General features: G+C 33.7%; 1 protein-coding gene across 1 annotated transcript in view; it reads right to left on the bottom strand.

Moving 5' to 3' along the window:
- LOC145292235 (SCO-spondin-like) overlaps window positions 1-15,000 on the bottom strand; it is a 94,586-nt gene that overhangs the window by 25,249 nt on the left and 54,337 nt on the right. Inside the window, exons 12-13 of the mRNA XM_080138558.1 lie at window positions 9,757-9,866; window positions 9,030-9,179 (exon numbers count right to left, since the gene is read on the bottom strand). Coding sequence (XP_079994684.1) covers window positions 9,030-9,179; window positions 9,757-9,866 — 260 coding nt within the window. The remainder of the gene's footprint in view (window positions 1-9,029; window positions 9,180-9,756; window positions 9,867-15,000) is intronic.

Consider the following 15,000-nt stretch of genomic DNA (forward strand, 5'->3'; position numbering starts at 1 on the left):
GCAGATATCAATCCTAAGTGTCATAAAACATAAAAAAATAAAACTGTCTGATAAATTTCTCATGAAAAATTAGCCCCCATTCAAAAAGACTTCCAAATTAGAAAATGTAAATTAACTCTAAAAGTAGTGAACTGAATCAGGAACCCAGTAAACCATTCCCTCCCAGATTTTCTTTTGTGGACAGAAACCACCCTAGATTATTTGAAAATCACCCCTTCTCAAGTATATGATATCAAAAAACCTACGCACCTCAAAAGCATGTCGGCCTGATCTCATCCCAGCTGTACTATTAAAAAAATGCTCGCTGAGGTTGCTCAAGTTCTCTCCTATCTATGCTTGGACTTTTATTATTCCTGATATTCATAAATGATCTCCCTGATAAAATCATTTCTGAAATGGGTATATTTGCTGACGACACCACTTTCTATAACAGACACAAGTGAACACATATCCAAGGTAATGGCAGAAACCCTAGAAGAAAACCTCCAGTCTGTAGTGGAATGGGGGACAAAAATGGATGGCCACATTCAATGCTGCCAAGACTAACCTTGTTTCATTTAATCATTACAAGAAATCTTCTCAACCACTAATAGCCATGACTAACATACATACATACATAACCTAAAGTACTTCATTCAAACTACTCGGATTACTCAAATTAACATTCAAATGGAACATAAGTTGAAACCGATACATTGAGGACATTGCCTTGGCTGCTGCAAAGAAGGTGGGCTCTCTCTATTATTCTAGAAAGTTACTTACGCCTGAAAGTATTCTGTACTTCTACAAGGTCACCATTCGCTCATATATGGAGTATTGTTGCCACATTTGGGTTGGTGCATCTGGTACTAGTCTCTTACTGTTAGATGGGGCTCAACAGAGAATCACCAACCAACAGGTCCTGTACTGTCAACCAGGCTTCAACCTCTGTCTCATTTTGCATCCTTCCACCTGTTTTACAAGTATCTTAATGGTAGGTGTTTCAATGAACTACAAGCCCTTGTTCTCCCTCTACGTAAATACCCATGACAAACCTAACAAACAGCAAAATCCCACCCCTACACAGCAGAAATCCCTAAATGTAAGAAAGCCTTCTACTCTAAAAGTTTCTTCCTTAGGACAGCTAGACTTTGGAATTCCCTTCTAGATTCTTGCTTCCCTGACTGGACTAACATGCAAAAGTTCAAGTTTAATGTAAACAGACATCTTGCTACTCAACTCCCTAAATATTATCCCTACAAATTATGTCCCAGATAGTAGCCCCCTGCATCAAAGTGACACTGTGCCTTGTTTGGGGTGAAAATGCAATATATATATATATATATATATATATATATATTACACACACACACATATGGTATTTATTCAGAATATGAATTTTCTGCAAGTTCACATCAGTATCTTCCAGCAAGTTATGGTAAACACAATTATGATAAACCTCTTTAAATAATCATTTTATGAATTTTAATTATGCTTATATATTTTTATGTATTGGAATCATCCCTAAACTAATGAACCGATCATTATTAATTTTAATTATGTGTATATGCTTATATATTTTTATGTATTGGAATCACTTCTAAACTAATGAACTGATCATTATTAATTTTAATTATGTGTATATGTTTATATATTTGTATGTATTGGAATCACTCCTAAACTAATTAACCAAATCATTATTAATTTTAATTTGTGTATATGACCAATCATTATGAATGTTTAGTATGTGTATATGTTTATATATTTGTATATATTGGATTCACTCCCAAACTAATTAACCGATCATTATGAATTTTAATTATGTGCATATGTTTATATATTCTATGTATTGGATTCACTCCTAATCTAATTAACCGACCATTATGAGTGATTAGTATACGTATATTCTTATATATTTGTATGTGTTGGATTCACTCCTATACTAATTAACTGATTATTATAAATTTAATGTATTATATATGTTTGTATATTTGTATAGTCATATTCCAAAAATCACATACAATGATCACTTTTTAACGTATTTATGTGTACAAGAAATTCTATCAAAGTAATAAGATACTTGTGTAGTATAGTACTCATGAAAAAACAAAGAAAATCTTACATGTGACGTACATGAAAGTTATTAAAACTGAAAATCCCGTTTAATATTCGAGTAGTATGGCTTACATATGAGAAATAAGGTGCTTTTTCACTATAGAACTCAGATAACAAAATAAACAAATTCTTACCCCTGGCATAAAGAAAATATAACACAACAGAAAATTACATAAACATATCGAGTTCTTTCATTTTTACATTAGAAAAAAGGTACTTGTACAGTATCATAACCGAGAAATAAAGTACTTGTACAGTATAGTACCCACATGAAAAACAAAATAATTCTTACTTGTAGTGTACATAAAAGTAATCCAAACCGAAAATTATATAATACTAGCTGTACCCGGCCACGCGTTGCTGTGGCTCAGTTTGTTAAAATGGAACACATGTGAAAGTAGAGAAAAGTTTGATTCTTTTTTTCAAGAGAATGTACAAATTATTTTTTTTTAACAGATGTTAAGAAAATAAACAGAAAAATACTTCCATCATTAATTATGCAATAAAATAAATAAAATGTTGATTTAGTGTTTCAATATGCTTATAAATTACGATAAAACTTGCTGAGTATGCACTGTTTTACGGTTGTTGTAAAAATGGAACGGAAACTTAAATTTTGCTTCATTTTAATCTTTCTTAATTTTTTAATTGTGCCCCCCCCAAACGAATATAATCAAAACAGTAACATTCAACAATTGTACTTTATGTATATAAAACACAAAATATTTATTAAAAAAAAAATTTTTTTAAAAAAGTTAATAACGAAAGGGAAATAATTCCATTTTTAAACGAAAAAGTCAGTTTACCTAACTTACTGTATTAATGCTATTTTTTTTAAGCAAGAAAAAAAAAAGGTAAATATCCAGATACGCTACTACAGAACACCGACCACTCTAATTTGTTTTTTTATAGGTAATTGAGGTCGCTGACAACGAATTTGATAGTCAAACTTGGGGCAAATTTACCGTTTGCATGGTATTTACCCCTGAACCCACGAACTTCTTTCCACCATTTTGCAGCATAAACGACGGCTTCACCAAGCAAACTATGTTGGGGGGAGGGGATTTTTTTTTCCAGGACATAGAATTTTCTAATTTTCAAAAATACATTATAGCGCTTTTTGGGTGGAAAATTTAAAATTAGCTGAAAAAGAAATAAAATAAGAAAAGGAAAGCACACCAAGTTGGAGTAGGGGGGGGGTAATTTATCTGTGTTTTTTTTTTTACCTGGAACATCGAATTTTCAAATTTTCCGTAAGTAACGCACCGACATTTACCAATTAGAACACCATTTAACATTTTCCAAAGATTTTACTTTGTACATTGGGGACACAAGCGGGTGGGGGGGGGGAGCGGATGTGATGTTGGCGCACGCGCCCCAACATCACATCCTCCCCCCAAAAAAACAAATTAGAGTGGTCGGTGTTCTGTAGTAGCGTATCTGGATATTTACCAAAAAAAAAAATATTTAGGTTTGGCTATAAATTCCTAAACGCATTTCACCCTAAATAATTTAGGTGACTGAAATAGGAATCTAATTGAATCTTTAATTTCCTGAATAGTATTCGATAATTCATTTTTCTTCGAGTTATATCGAATACATTAATACGGACTTTAGGGGCTTTTTTCGTAATGTTACTGTAAAAATTATTTTTTATTGTTACAAATTATAATGCTTTAAAAAAAGCAAAAATAAATTCTTGCGTTTTTTATTTACTACTGAAAACCATAACTTTAGTAAAGGTATTTTTTGTTTAAACAAAATAAAACATTTTCACCAAGAGTTAAGTAAAAATAATTAGTTCATTATATTCTGCGATCATTATTTGAAAAATACTGCAATTTTCATTAAAATTCGTTAATTTCCTGATTTTTGGTGAATTTTTAAGTAAAGGGAGGAATCAAAATGTGTATACACTTTGAGCGTCGGCATTCATTTTGCAACCACGTGTGGTTAATTTAAATTAAAGTTCAATCACATGGTTACATTATCAATAAACCCATTGAAAATTTACCGATATTGTAAACACATTCTGTTTACATTAAGCCTGTGGTGTTTTTTTAGTGATGCAATGTTGTCAACTGAGATTTAAAAAAACCCGCGAGATCAGGATAAAGAAATGTCCAGAAAATCGCTAGCCAGTTTGGCAGAAAAGTAACTTATCTTGCCTTTGATAACATTTATTTGTTATATATTTGTTTTTTGACAACTTTTTCGAATCTATGTGTACAGTAATACAAACCCCTTCGGGGAGATTCGAATGCCCCCTCCCCCCACCTAAAATGTACTTGGAAAAATCGATTTTATAGTGAGATTTAAGAATGATTAGTCGAAAAAAAGGTGAAAAACAAAACAAATAATCAATAAATAATTGTTACCAAAGGCAATAAATGCTACTTTTTTTTACTTACATGAATGAGTTTATTTTATGTTTTAAAGTATTTTCAAGCAATCTAATGCGGGTGTCTGGGTGCCAAATACCTCCAGATTTTCTAGAATTTCCCGCTAGATTGTAAACGAAATCTCCAGATCTAGCAGGAAAACCGCTAAATTGTAACACTGGTCACGTGACAGGAAGCGGTAATAAATAATTGTCCCTAAATAAAAAAATGGCCTCTCGGTATAAAGAAATCCACCTATTTATCATAGAAAAATTAAATATAATGTTATAATTAAAAAGGAATATATAAAAACACACATGGATATAGTAAACATATTATACCAAAACGTGGAAGCCATCCGTCCAGTGGTTTTTTAGACAATTAACTCCGAACGAACCAACATTTACATTTTTATATATATAGATATTCGAGTAGTATGACATTTATATAAAAAATAAGGTGCTTCTTTATTATAGCACTCTATTATAAAAACAAACTCTCATCTATGACATACGGAAAAGTTCGTACAACAGAAAATTAGGTAAAGTCATCGAGTAGTTTCATCTATATATTAAAATAAGGTACTTGCACATTATCCTATCCAAGAAATAAGGTGCGTGTGTAGTATAGTGCTCATATGAAAAACAAAGAAATCCTACATGTGATATGCATAAAAGTCATTAAAATCGAAAATCACGTTATATATTTGAATAGCATGACTTTTAAATGAGAAATAAGGTGCTTCTTCACTATAGCACCCAGATGAAAAAACAAACAAATTCTTATTTTAGACGCACAGAAAATTTAGCACAACAGAAAATTACTTAAAAGTATCGAGTTTTTTCATCTTTAAATTAGAAAAAAAGGTACTTCTACAGTATCCTATCCAGGAAATAAGGTACTTGCACAGTGAAGTACCCATATGAAAAACAAAGAAATTCTTATCTGTGACGTAGATAAGTTATCAAAATAAAAAATCATGTAATATATTAGAGTAGTATAACATTCATATAAAAAATCCGGTGCTTCTCCACTATAGCACTCTGATGTAAAAACAAACAGAATCTTATCTGTGACATACCGAAAATTTAGCACAGCATAAACTTATGGTAATAATTTTAAATATGTGTTATACATAACCCGCCCTAGATAAGGAATTTTTTTCCACATACGTGCTGTAAATTTCCTGTCCAATGAATGTACACTTATTCCATACATATGTTGTGTAATACTCATCCTAGGGTAGATAAAATATTCTTTTGCTCACGATGGCAGATGATACATAAACATAAAAATTTCCTCTATTCTAAGAATAACAGGTATGTTCAAAATTTTTCTCATTGTCTTATATGGTCCCGAGCAACGACGGGTGACCTTGCTAGTAATATATATTTCTTTTTTTTTGTTCTTTCAAAAATGATTTTCGAATTAATAATAAAACCAAAACTTGTTAAATAATTGTTTTTTCTTCTGAGAGAACTGGTTTCTTTGAAAAACCTTAATATAAAGGACGTTTCTATATCTATCTATCTAACTATACTATATTATCTCCTATAAATTTGGTTTTCTTTTGTGTGTATCGATATTCATATTAAAAACCCTCTTTTTTATTTATTTAAAAAGAAAATACAATTTTCTTATATCTTGGTTGCGGAATTGCATTCACTAGCAAACGATCTAGCTAATTTGCATATTCTTTTAACACATTCATTTTAATTAATTCTCTATTAGTTGCTTCGTTATTTTATGGGATAATCATCTTTAGTTAACTATTACCTGTAGTTATATTCATGCAGATATTCTACATGATTTATACTTGCATAATATTTGCAAAAAAAGTTTATAGTAAACACAAAATTGTTTCCATATATATTTATGTATACGTCTATATTTTTGCTAAACAAATCTATCTATCTATATATCTATAAAAGTGAACGTGTCTCTGTGTGTGCCTGTGTGTGTGTGTGTGTGTGTCTGTGTATATTTCCCTACGCAATAACTCTGTCAAATCGATGTGATCGGTTTTTGGCCAGAAATTTGGCGATTAAGGAGTCAAAGTTCAACGATTTGACCTTTGAGAACTCTACCAAACTCCTCCGACAATTTTGGGTCTACGCACTTGAAATTTTAGATATAGGTTCGTTGGACATGAATGTAACTTAATAACTTGATTTGTGCCCAAAACGATAAATTTTTAGGGGTCATAATAGGGGTCAAAGTTAAAAAAAAATTGACCTCTGCGGTCTCTTTCAAATTACTCAGACAATTTCTGGTCTAAATATTTGAAATTTTACATAAAGGGTATTCAGAGATAGGGCAAGCTTTTTCATCAGTTTGAGTCGAAAATTTTTAGTTACCAATATATAAATGTATGTATGTATGTCTGTTTGCATGTCTGCCTTAAACTTTCAATAGAGGCGATGGATTTTAGTATATGTACTACCGATTTTACTAAGATCAGTATCGTTTTAAAGTTCGACCTTTCATACGACAAATATCGAAAAATTGGCTAAAAACATTAATATCTTCCCCTTCAACTAGGCACTTTTCTACAGGGGGGGGTACTTTTTTCGCCGATATTTTTGAAAGTTATCCTCTCCTTTAGATTGTCTAGCCTTAATTTTGTGGTACGGGTTCGAGCCTGCCTTCCTACTGCCACTTTTCTTTTTTTTTGCTCAACATACACATCCGAACACTCGGGCAACGCCGGGCTGAAATGCTAGTATATCTATAAAAGTGACCGTGTCTGTGTATCTGTCTGTGTGTCTGTCTGTATACATTTCCCTGCGCAATAACTCTGTCAAGTTTTAGTCTACAGACTCGAAATTTGATATACAGGGTACTGAGATGTGGGAAAATCGATGTGATCGGTTTTTGGCCAGAAATTTGGCGATTAAGGAGTCAAAGTTCAACGATTTGACCTTTGAGAACTCTAACAAACTCCTCCGACAATTTTGGGTCTAAACACTTGAAATTTTAGATATAGGTTCGTTGGACATGGATCTAACTTAATAACTTGATTTGAGCCCTAAACAATCTTAAGAGGTCATAATAGGGGTCAAAGTTTAAAAAAATTGACCGTCACACCCGGGCAACACCGGGCACCCAGGCTAGTATATCTATAAAAGTGAAATCGTCTGTGTGTGTTCCTGTGTGTGTACATTTCCCTACCAAACTACTCTGTCAATTTTCAGTCTACGGACTCGATATTTGACATAAGGGGCACTGAGATTTGAGAAAATCTTTATAATCGGTTCTCGGCCAGACATTTGGCTGTCAAGCGGTCAATGTTCAACGATTTGACCTTTGAAAACTCTACCAAACTTCGTCAATTTTGGGTTTAAACACTTGAAAATTTAGATGTAGGTTACTTGGACATGGATCAAACTTTTGAATTTGATTTTTGTCCAAAACATTAAATTAGGGGTCAAAGTTTTAAAAAATTTACCCTCTGCGGTCTCTACCAAATTACTCAACCAATTTTTGGTCTAAACATTTGAAATTTTACATAAAATGTATTCAGACATAGAGCAAGCTTCTTAATCGGATTTTGGCCGAAAATTTGGCTGCCAACAGGTCAACGTTGAAAGAGTTGACCTTTGCAGACTCTACCAAACTCCTCCGCCAATTTTGGGTCTAAATACTTGAAATTTTAGATGTAGGTTACCTGGACATGAGTTAAACTTTTTAATATACATATATATATATATATATATATATATATATATATATATATATAAAGTTCGGACATATATATATATATATATAAAGTTCGGACATATATATATATATATATATATATATATATATATATATATATATATATATATATAAAGTTATGAACAGTACATAGGACCCAAGCTAAGCTAGGCTGAACTTCTAGTTTAATAATATTATCAAGTTGTGCTGCTTGAAATTATTAAACATATAAACGCGTAATTTTACATTTGTTTATTTTCAATTTCTCTTCCATGGTCATGCTCTATCTCTATTCCAAACATTGTTTCATTCCATCAAAGGAATTTGTTGAACTAACTGAGAAATTTAAAATTCTATCATCTTTATAAGCAAATATTTTTGGCTGAAATCAAGGTTTAATTCATGTAAGAAAGGAAATAGCTAATTTTTCATATATTGCCATCATGAAATGAATGTGTGAGAAGATGATGAAAAGGTAGTGGTGCAACATGAAGGAGGCAGAAGAAATGACAGATGTGTTTGAGGCCATCTTGGGAATGGCTGAGGCAGATACATTATCCGCTTTTCATGGAAATGTATCTGTATGTAACATTAAGATTAAAAAATGTCATATGTTTCAAAGGAGAGACGTAAACAATACAGACGTGTCGGATGAAGAAAATCTCAGAGAATAACAAAGTTTCGGAATCAACGGAATAGGACAAATATAAGAGAAATAGGTTAAAATAATGCTTCAAAAAGTTAAGACTATAAAGCGTTTGTCTTCACATTTTAAAACTAGTCAATTGATCAATCAGAAAATGAAGACAAAAAATTAAAAACACAAATGTGACATCGAATTATTAGTTGGCTTACCTTCCATAATGAAATTATGAGGACAAAAACAGCCTTCAACACAGTGTGTATCAGGTGTTGTTGCTGTTTTATTTTCTGATATATCTTGACATGTTCGAGGGTTGGCACTGCCACATTCCAAATACATCGAACCTGCTTCACACTGAATGGCTATCAAATAAAATCAAGTCTTATTAACAAAAATTTACAAAAATTAACAAAAAATAACAAAAATTAACAAAAATCGAATATAAATTTAAACCAAGTGTTACATATTATTTAAAGTTTTTAAAGTAGAACACCACAAAAAATTAACATCTGCCTCAACAATATTTGCGGTAAAATAGAACTAAATTATTTACATTCTTCTGCATTAAAATGATACATTATTACGTTGACTCTTCCCTATTGCGCATTTGTATTTACTCAGATTAGCACAGAACTAGTACAGAGATCGATTTTGATTGTTTACGGTATGAAAGTCAAGTGTTTTATTCACCTATAGTCATAAGCAAATATAGTTCGAATTACAAAACATGGATATAGATAGCTTTATCTTAATAAATATTAGCAAAAACTACTTTAAAGTTAATGATTTTTTTTATTAGTATTTTATTCTTGGCAAAGTAATTTGATTGTAATTTTAATAAAATAGAATGACGATGTAGATATTTTTTTATACCTAAAACAGCTCAATATTTGAAGAAGTCATGAAGATTTTCAAAAAAAAAAAAAAAAAAATACTTACGGCACAAATGCTGACTTCTCCAACGAATAGGTACTCCATTAAATGAACATTCCCTTGCAAAGTTTGCTATAGCTGTACATAAGCAGTCACATCCACCGCTATTATCACATCTAAAAAATAGATGCATTATGTATAACAATAATAAATAAAATATACTAAGTTTGACACTTTATTGCAGTTTCACGGTATATCTGATCAACAGAAGTATTTTGGTAACAAAAATGTTTGGTTTGTATTTTGATAACAAAAATGGGGAGAAGAGAATTATCTACCCATGTTTCTTTCTTCTTTGTTTTTATTCACATATTTATTGATATTTTAATCATTTTTATACTATTATTATTTGTTTACTTTTGTTTTATACATTAATTATATTTTATTTAATAAACATTATTAAATAACAAATTAACACTTAGTACTCTCTCTCTCTCTCTCTCTCTCTCTCTCTCTCTCTTGTTTTGTTTTAGCATAGGATTTTGTCTTCACTTCACGTTTAAGCAAAATACCAACTATTTAAATTATTAGGCCTATAAACATCAACTCCGGTAGGAATGATTCTGTACATTTATAGATTGTTCTAAGAGAATCATCTTTATTTAAGAAAATATTAAACCCCACTTTAAAAGTAAGTTCCCTCTGATATTGAAATCATAATTAAGTCACAGAAAATGAAATAGATTCTCAAAATCTAAGCAAAGTTTCACTTTAAAACCCTCTAATTCCTACTGAATTTGTTTAATTATTTATATAAATTCGAACAAATGTCGCCCCTTTTAACACTTCTTAATGAGAGCTTCTCCACAAATAAATAAAAATTGTGAGTTTAGAACTTGTAAAAACTTTATTTTCATACACTTTTTAGCTATGGTGAAAATAGAGTATATGAAAATAAACTATGTGAAAATAGGGTTTTCGGTTGTGTCGAAGTATGTTGGTGTCTGCCCTTTTACACTAATTAAAGGTTCTTTCAAGTGTGTCGAATCATTATAAACTTGTTTCATATTCCTGCTAGTTTACTCAAATAGAGAAAGAGAGCTCAACTGTAGGAGTAAAACATAGTGACGATCCAAATTATTAGTATAGTTCAATTAAAAGTGAATTTTGTTCGGGAAATCATTTAAATAAAACCTGTATATAATCAAATCATTTAGCAAGGTGTTATGTGGAGATAGGTAACCAACCCGGAACATTCTACATAAGGAACCGAGTCACCGGTTTTCACCAGACCCTTGAAAAACAGAGACTTCCCCCTGAACGTTTGTCTCTATGTAAATACGTAAATAAACTTCTCTTTCAGTATTCAAACCACAGTGTATATTTATTTATTCCTTTCACGGAATACTTTATCTTTGATTGTCCAAATAATAGGCCACCTTAGGACATATCAAATTGGCGACGGAGACGAGATGCTCTAATCAATACGAATTGCTCTCCCAACAGCAGGTTTCTGCCCTTTTCTTTTCCAATCGACCACACCTGGCCTCTCACCACACAATCTGAACGTCCGCAATATGAAATTCTTTTCAAGAGAAGATGTTCACGACTCTTTTCTTTCTTAGCCACGCCGCATCTTCCACAGTTACACCTCCCATTTCTATACGACGCCCAATGCCAGACTGCTGGCATCGCACCAAATCACCTCCGCGTCTCCGCCGCTGACGTACCATTCCCATTTTACTGGGTCTTCTTTCGTCACTCTCGCAATGATTTCTTGTAGCAGCGTACTTTGTTTCGTAGTTCCAGAGGCCCGGAGATCCATTTCCATTCCACCATCCACCTCTCACCATCAAACCTCGCCAGGAAATCCTCGTCCTCGATGCAGCAAGCCTCCGGGTTTTGCGTTCTGATATTTCTATCACCTTTCACTCCTACCATTCCTACTGCGCCGAGGCATCTGAAAGTTACTTGGCCCCCTCTCAATGTAGCACCCCCCAGTTGGTTGATCGCACTTACACCTAAAACTGCATCAACATCACCAACCAGACGATCCAACACCAGGGCTCGTAGTCCAATAGGTACACCTTGCACCAGTGCTTCCGCTGTTGTCTCTCCTAGGCATTTCACCTCCCTGCCATCCACAGTCTTAATACTCCTGGCTTCGCTCCATGATTTAGCGACATTCTTCGTTACCCTGGTCCCATGTAGCAACGCAATAGCAGCTAATGTGCCCCACTCGTCCACATCGGTAACAGGTGACCCCCGGTCTCGGCTCTTTGCAGTCCTTGAGCAGGTGAGGACCCTGGCATCGGAAGCACTTGATGGCAGGCCTCTCCTCCTGTCGCCTCGCTGCCTGTCTCTCGTCATTCAAGTGGGGCCGCATGCACTTATTTCCACTCACAGCTGCAGCCACGATTGGGCCCTTGACATTCTTGACTAGGACTCTGGCGTGGACCAAGAGATCGTCCACTTCCATCGTATTGATCTCAGTGATTCTCTGCATGTTCGCAGAGATTTCTTCTGGGAAGCCGTTCACTAGGTATAGCTTTACCGTCATCTCCAGGCTCCTCCCCACGTAACCAGTCAATCCTGCCAGTCTCCTGATCTCCGCAGCAAAGACATCAACAGACTCGCCAGTCCACTTCAAACTTGCAAGCTTGCCGAGTGCTTCAAATTGACTCTCAGCAAAAACCAATTTCAGTCTTTGCTTCACTGAGGCAAGGTCTCCCTTATCTTCATCATGCATCTGCTGGTAAATTGTGAGGGCTTCCCCCTCTAAGTAGAGCGACAGCAGGGTGACCACGTCTTCGATTTTTTGCAACCTTGCCACCATCTTTAATTTTTCCAGCCATTTAATTAGGTCACCCTCCCCAGTGAAGGGTCTCAACATCTGAGTTGAGAGTTTCCAGTCAGCCATGTTAACCTGCTTACCACGCCAAAATAGCTTCTCCCATCATGCCCTGCCTTCCCAAGATGCCCTTTGTGTATATAAATGAGCTAGCCATCCTTTTCTTCTTCTTTCCCGAAGATCGATGCAGATACGTCCGGTACGTTTTTTGTTTTTTTGTTGCTTTTTTCTAACCATATACACCACAGATGCGAACTCAGTAAAAAAAAAAAAGAAAAAAGTGAGCACGTGGTAAGCGCGAAATTTGAAAAAAAAATTTCTCAAAGAGTTTATATCCGATTAAGGGAATACTTCTTAGAAAGCGAAAGACAATTATTCACGCAAGTACAAAGAATTTTTATATTCTTATTGTCTTTTTCTTTGAACTTTCTGAAAAGTTGACGTCATATCGTGTTGAAAAGCAATTCGGAGGTGTTTTGTTTTGGTTAATACGATAAAACGAATCGTACTGTGGAAATTGCTTTTCTGTCATATAGAAATTCTTAAAAGAAGTTTACGCATTTGAAAAAGACGAAAGGGATCGCTGAAAATTTGTAAACTATTGATATTTTGTATGGGGATTTTTTTTCTCTTCGAACATTTCTCAATTGCTGACATTTTTTTTTTTTCGTGACAAAATCTGAAGGGGAACATCTTATTTTTGGAACAAAATTCTGTATACGTTGACTTTGTATTTGTGTGTTTAAAAAAATGTCTTCGGAACAAATAACAGAGTTAATGAAAACGTTAACTGAGAGCTTGATCGCTCAGCAAAAAAATTGAATTTCAAAAATGGATGTTGATTCAGCAAGAACGTTTTGAATCACTCGTTACTCGTCACTACAGAGAATCGTCTATTATGTGAAACTGTGTTGTCACAAAAATCTGAAGATGGCGCATCTAGATTTAGTGGAGTTCAAATACGACCCAGAACGAGGTGATACGTTCCCTGCCTATTATCGTAGGTTCTAGACGATTTTTACAAAAAGATGTGAGAAATGGTCGGACGAGGAAAGAATCACACTCCTACTTCAGAAATTGTGTACGGAGGAAAACACAAAATTTACGAATTTGATTTTACTAACTGTTTGAATTTTGTACTCGATATTTGGTGAAAGAGACAGCCTTTTTCATGCAAGGTATACGTGCTTGAACATGCAAAAAGAAGAAACTGATGATATTGTCACATATGCGGGGAAAGTCAATGCCCAATGTGAACTATTTAAATTAAAAGATTTAAGTGTTATATATTTGTTCAGGGACTGACAGCAACGAAGGACAAGGCTTTAAGGTCAAGGATTTTATCGATTATGGAGCAAGATCCAGAAATTAACTTGCAAAAAGTGACAGAAGAATGTCAGAAATTGATAAATATGAAAAGGGATACTACTAGGATAGAGGGAAAAACCACGTCCTAATCGTAAAACAAAAAAACATTTCCCAAGAATAAAGGAAAAAGTTTTGAATGTTGGAGCTGCGCAGGTTCGCACTTAAGAAAAAATTGCCCTTTTAAAGACCAACCTTGTGCCAAATGTAGTTTAGTCAGACACCGAGCTTCCCAGTGCCGAACTAAACAAAATAAACAAAGACAAAAATTTAAGTCTAAAGTAAATGTGGTGTTGTCAAAAGAAGAAGTGAGACAAGGAAGTAAAAGAAAATTTGTCAGTACCAAAATAAATGGTCACATAGTGAAACTACTTTTGGATACAGGTAGCGATATTTCAATTATCGACGAAGTGACCTGGAAGAGGATTGGGTATCCAAAACTAGAAAAAACATTTAAAATTGCCAAAGGAGTATCCGGCAAGAGATTAAAATTAATTGGAGAATTTAATTGCAGCGTATCTCTTGGATAAAAAACTTTTTCTACAAAAGTGTCAGTTGTTCCAGGTATAAATTCTTGCCTTTTTAGAATTGATTGGATCATTTTGTTTGATGTATGGGAGCTACCCATAAATTCATTTTGTAACAGTGTGAGTGTAGCTGAAAAGAAAAATTCCAAACAAAATGAAGATTTTCTTACGGTCTTAAAAAGTGAATTCCCCAGGGTTTTTTTCTGAGGGGTTAGGTATGTGTACTAAGACCGAAGTGAATTTTGAACTAAAGCAAAATGTGAAACCTGTTTTTAAGCCACAAAGAAACGAGCCTTTTTCTTCAAAAGAAGATATTGAAATTGAACTGCAGAGACTGTAGGAAAATGGCATAGTTAAAAAGTTGACTATTCTGAGTGGGCAAGCCCCACTGTATAGTTAAAAAGACAAATAAAAGGATTCGCGTATGTGCTGATTTTTCTACAGGCCTCAATGATTGTCTTATGGATCATAGTTATCCACTCCCATCCTCTGAAGACATTTTTACAAAGCTGAATGGAGGGAAAATTTTCTCCAAAATTGATTTATCTGAGCCTTACCTTCAGGTAA

This window comes from Euprymna scolopes, chromosome 13 (assembly GCF_053919585.1).
Source record: "Euprymna scolopes isolate OS-2025 chromosome 13, ASM5391958v1, whole genome shotgun sequence".
NCBI lineage: Eukaryota > Metazoa > Mollusca > Cephalopoda > Sepiida > Sepiolidae > Euprymna > Euprymna scolopes.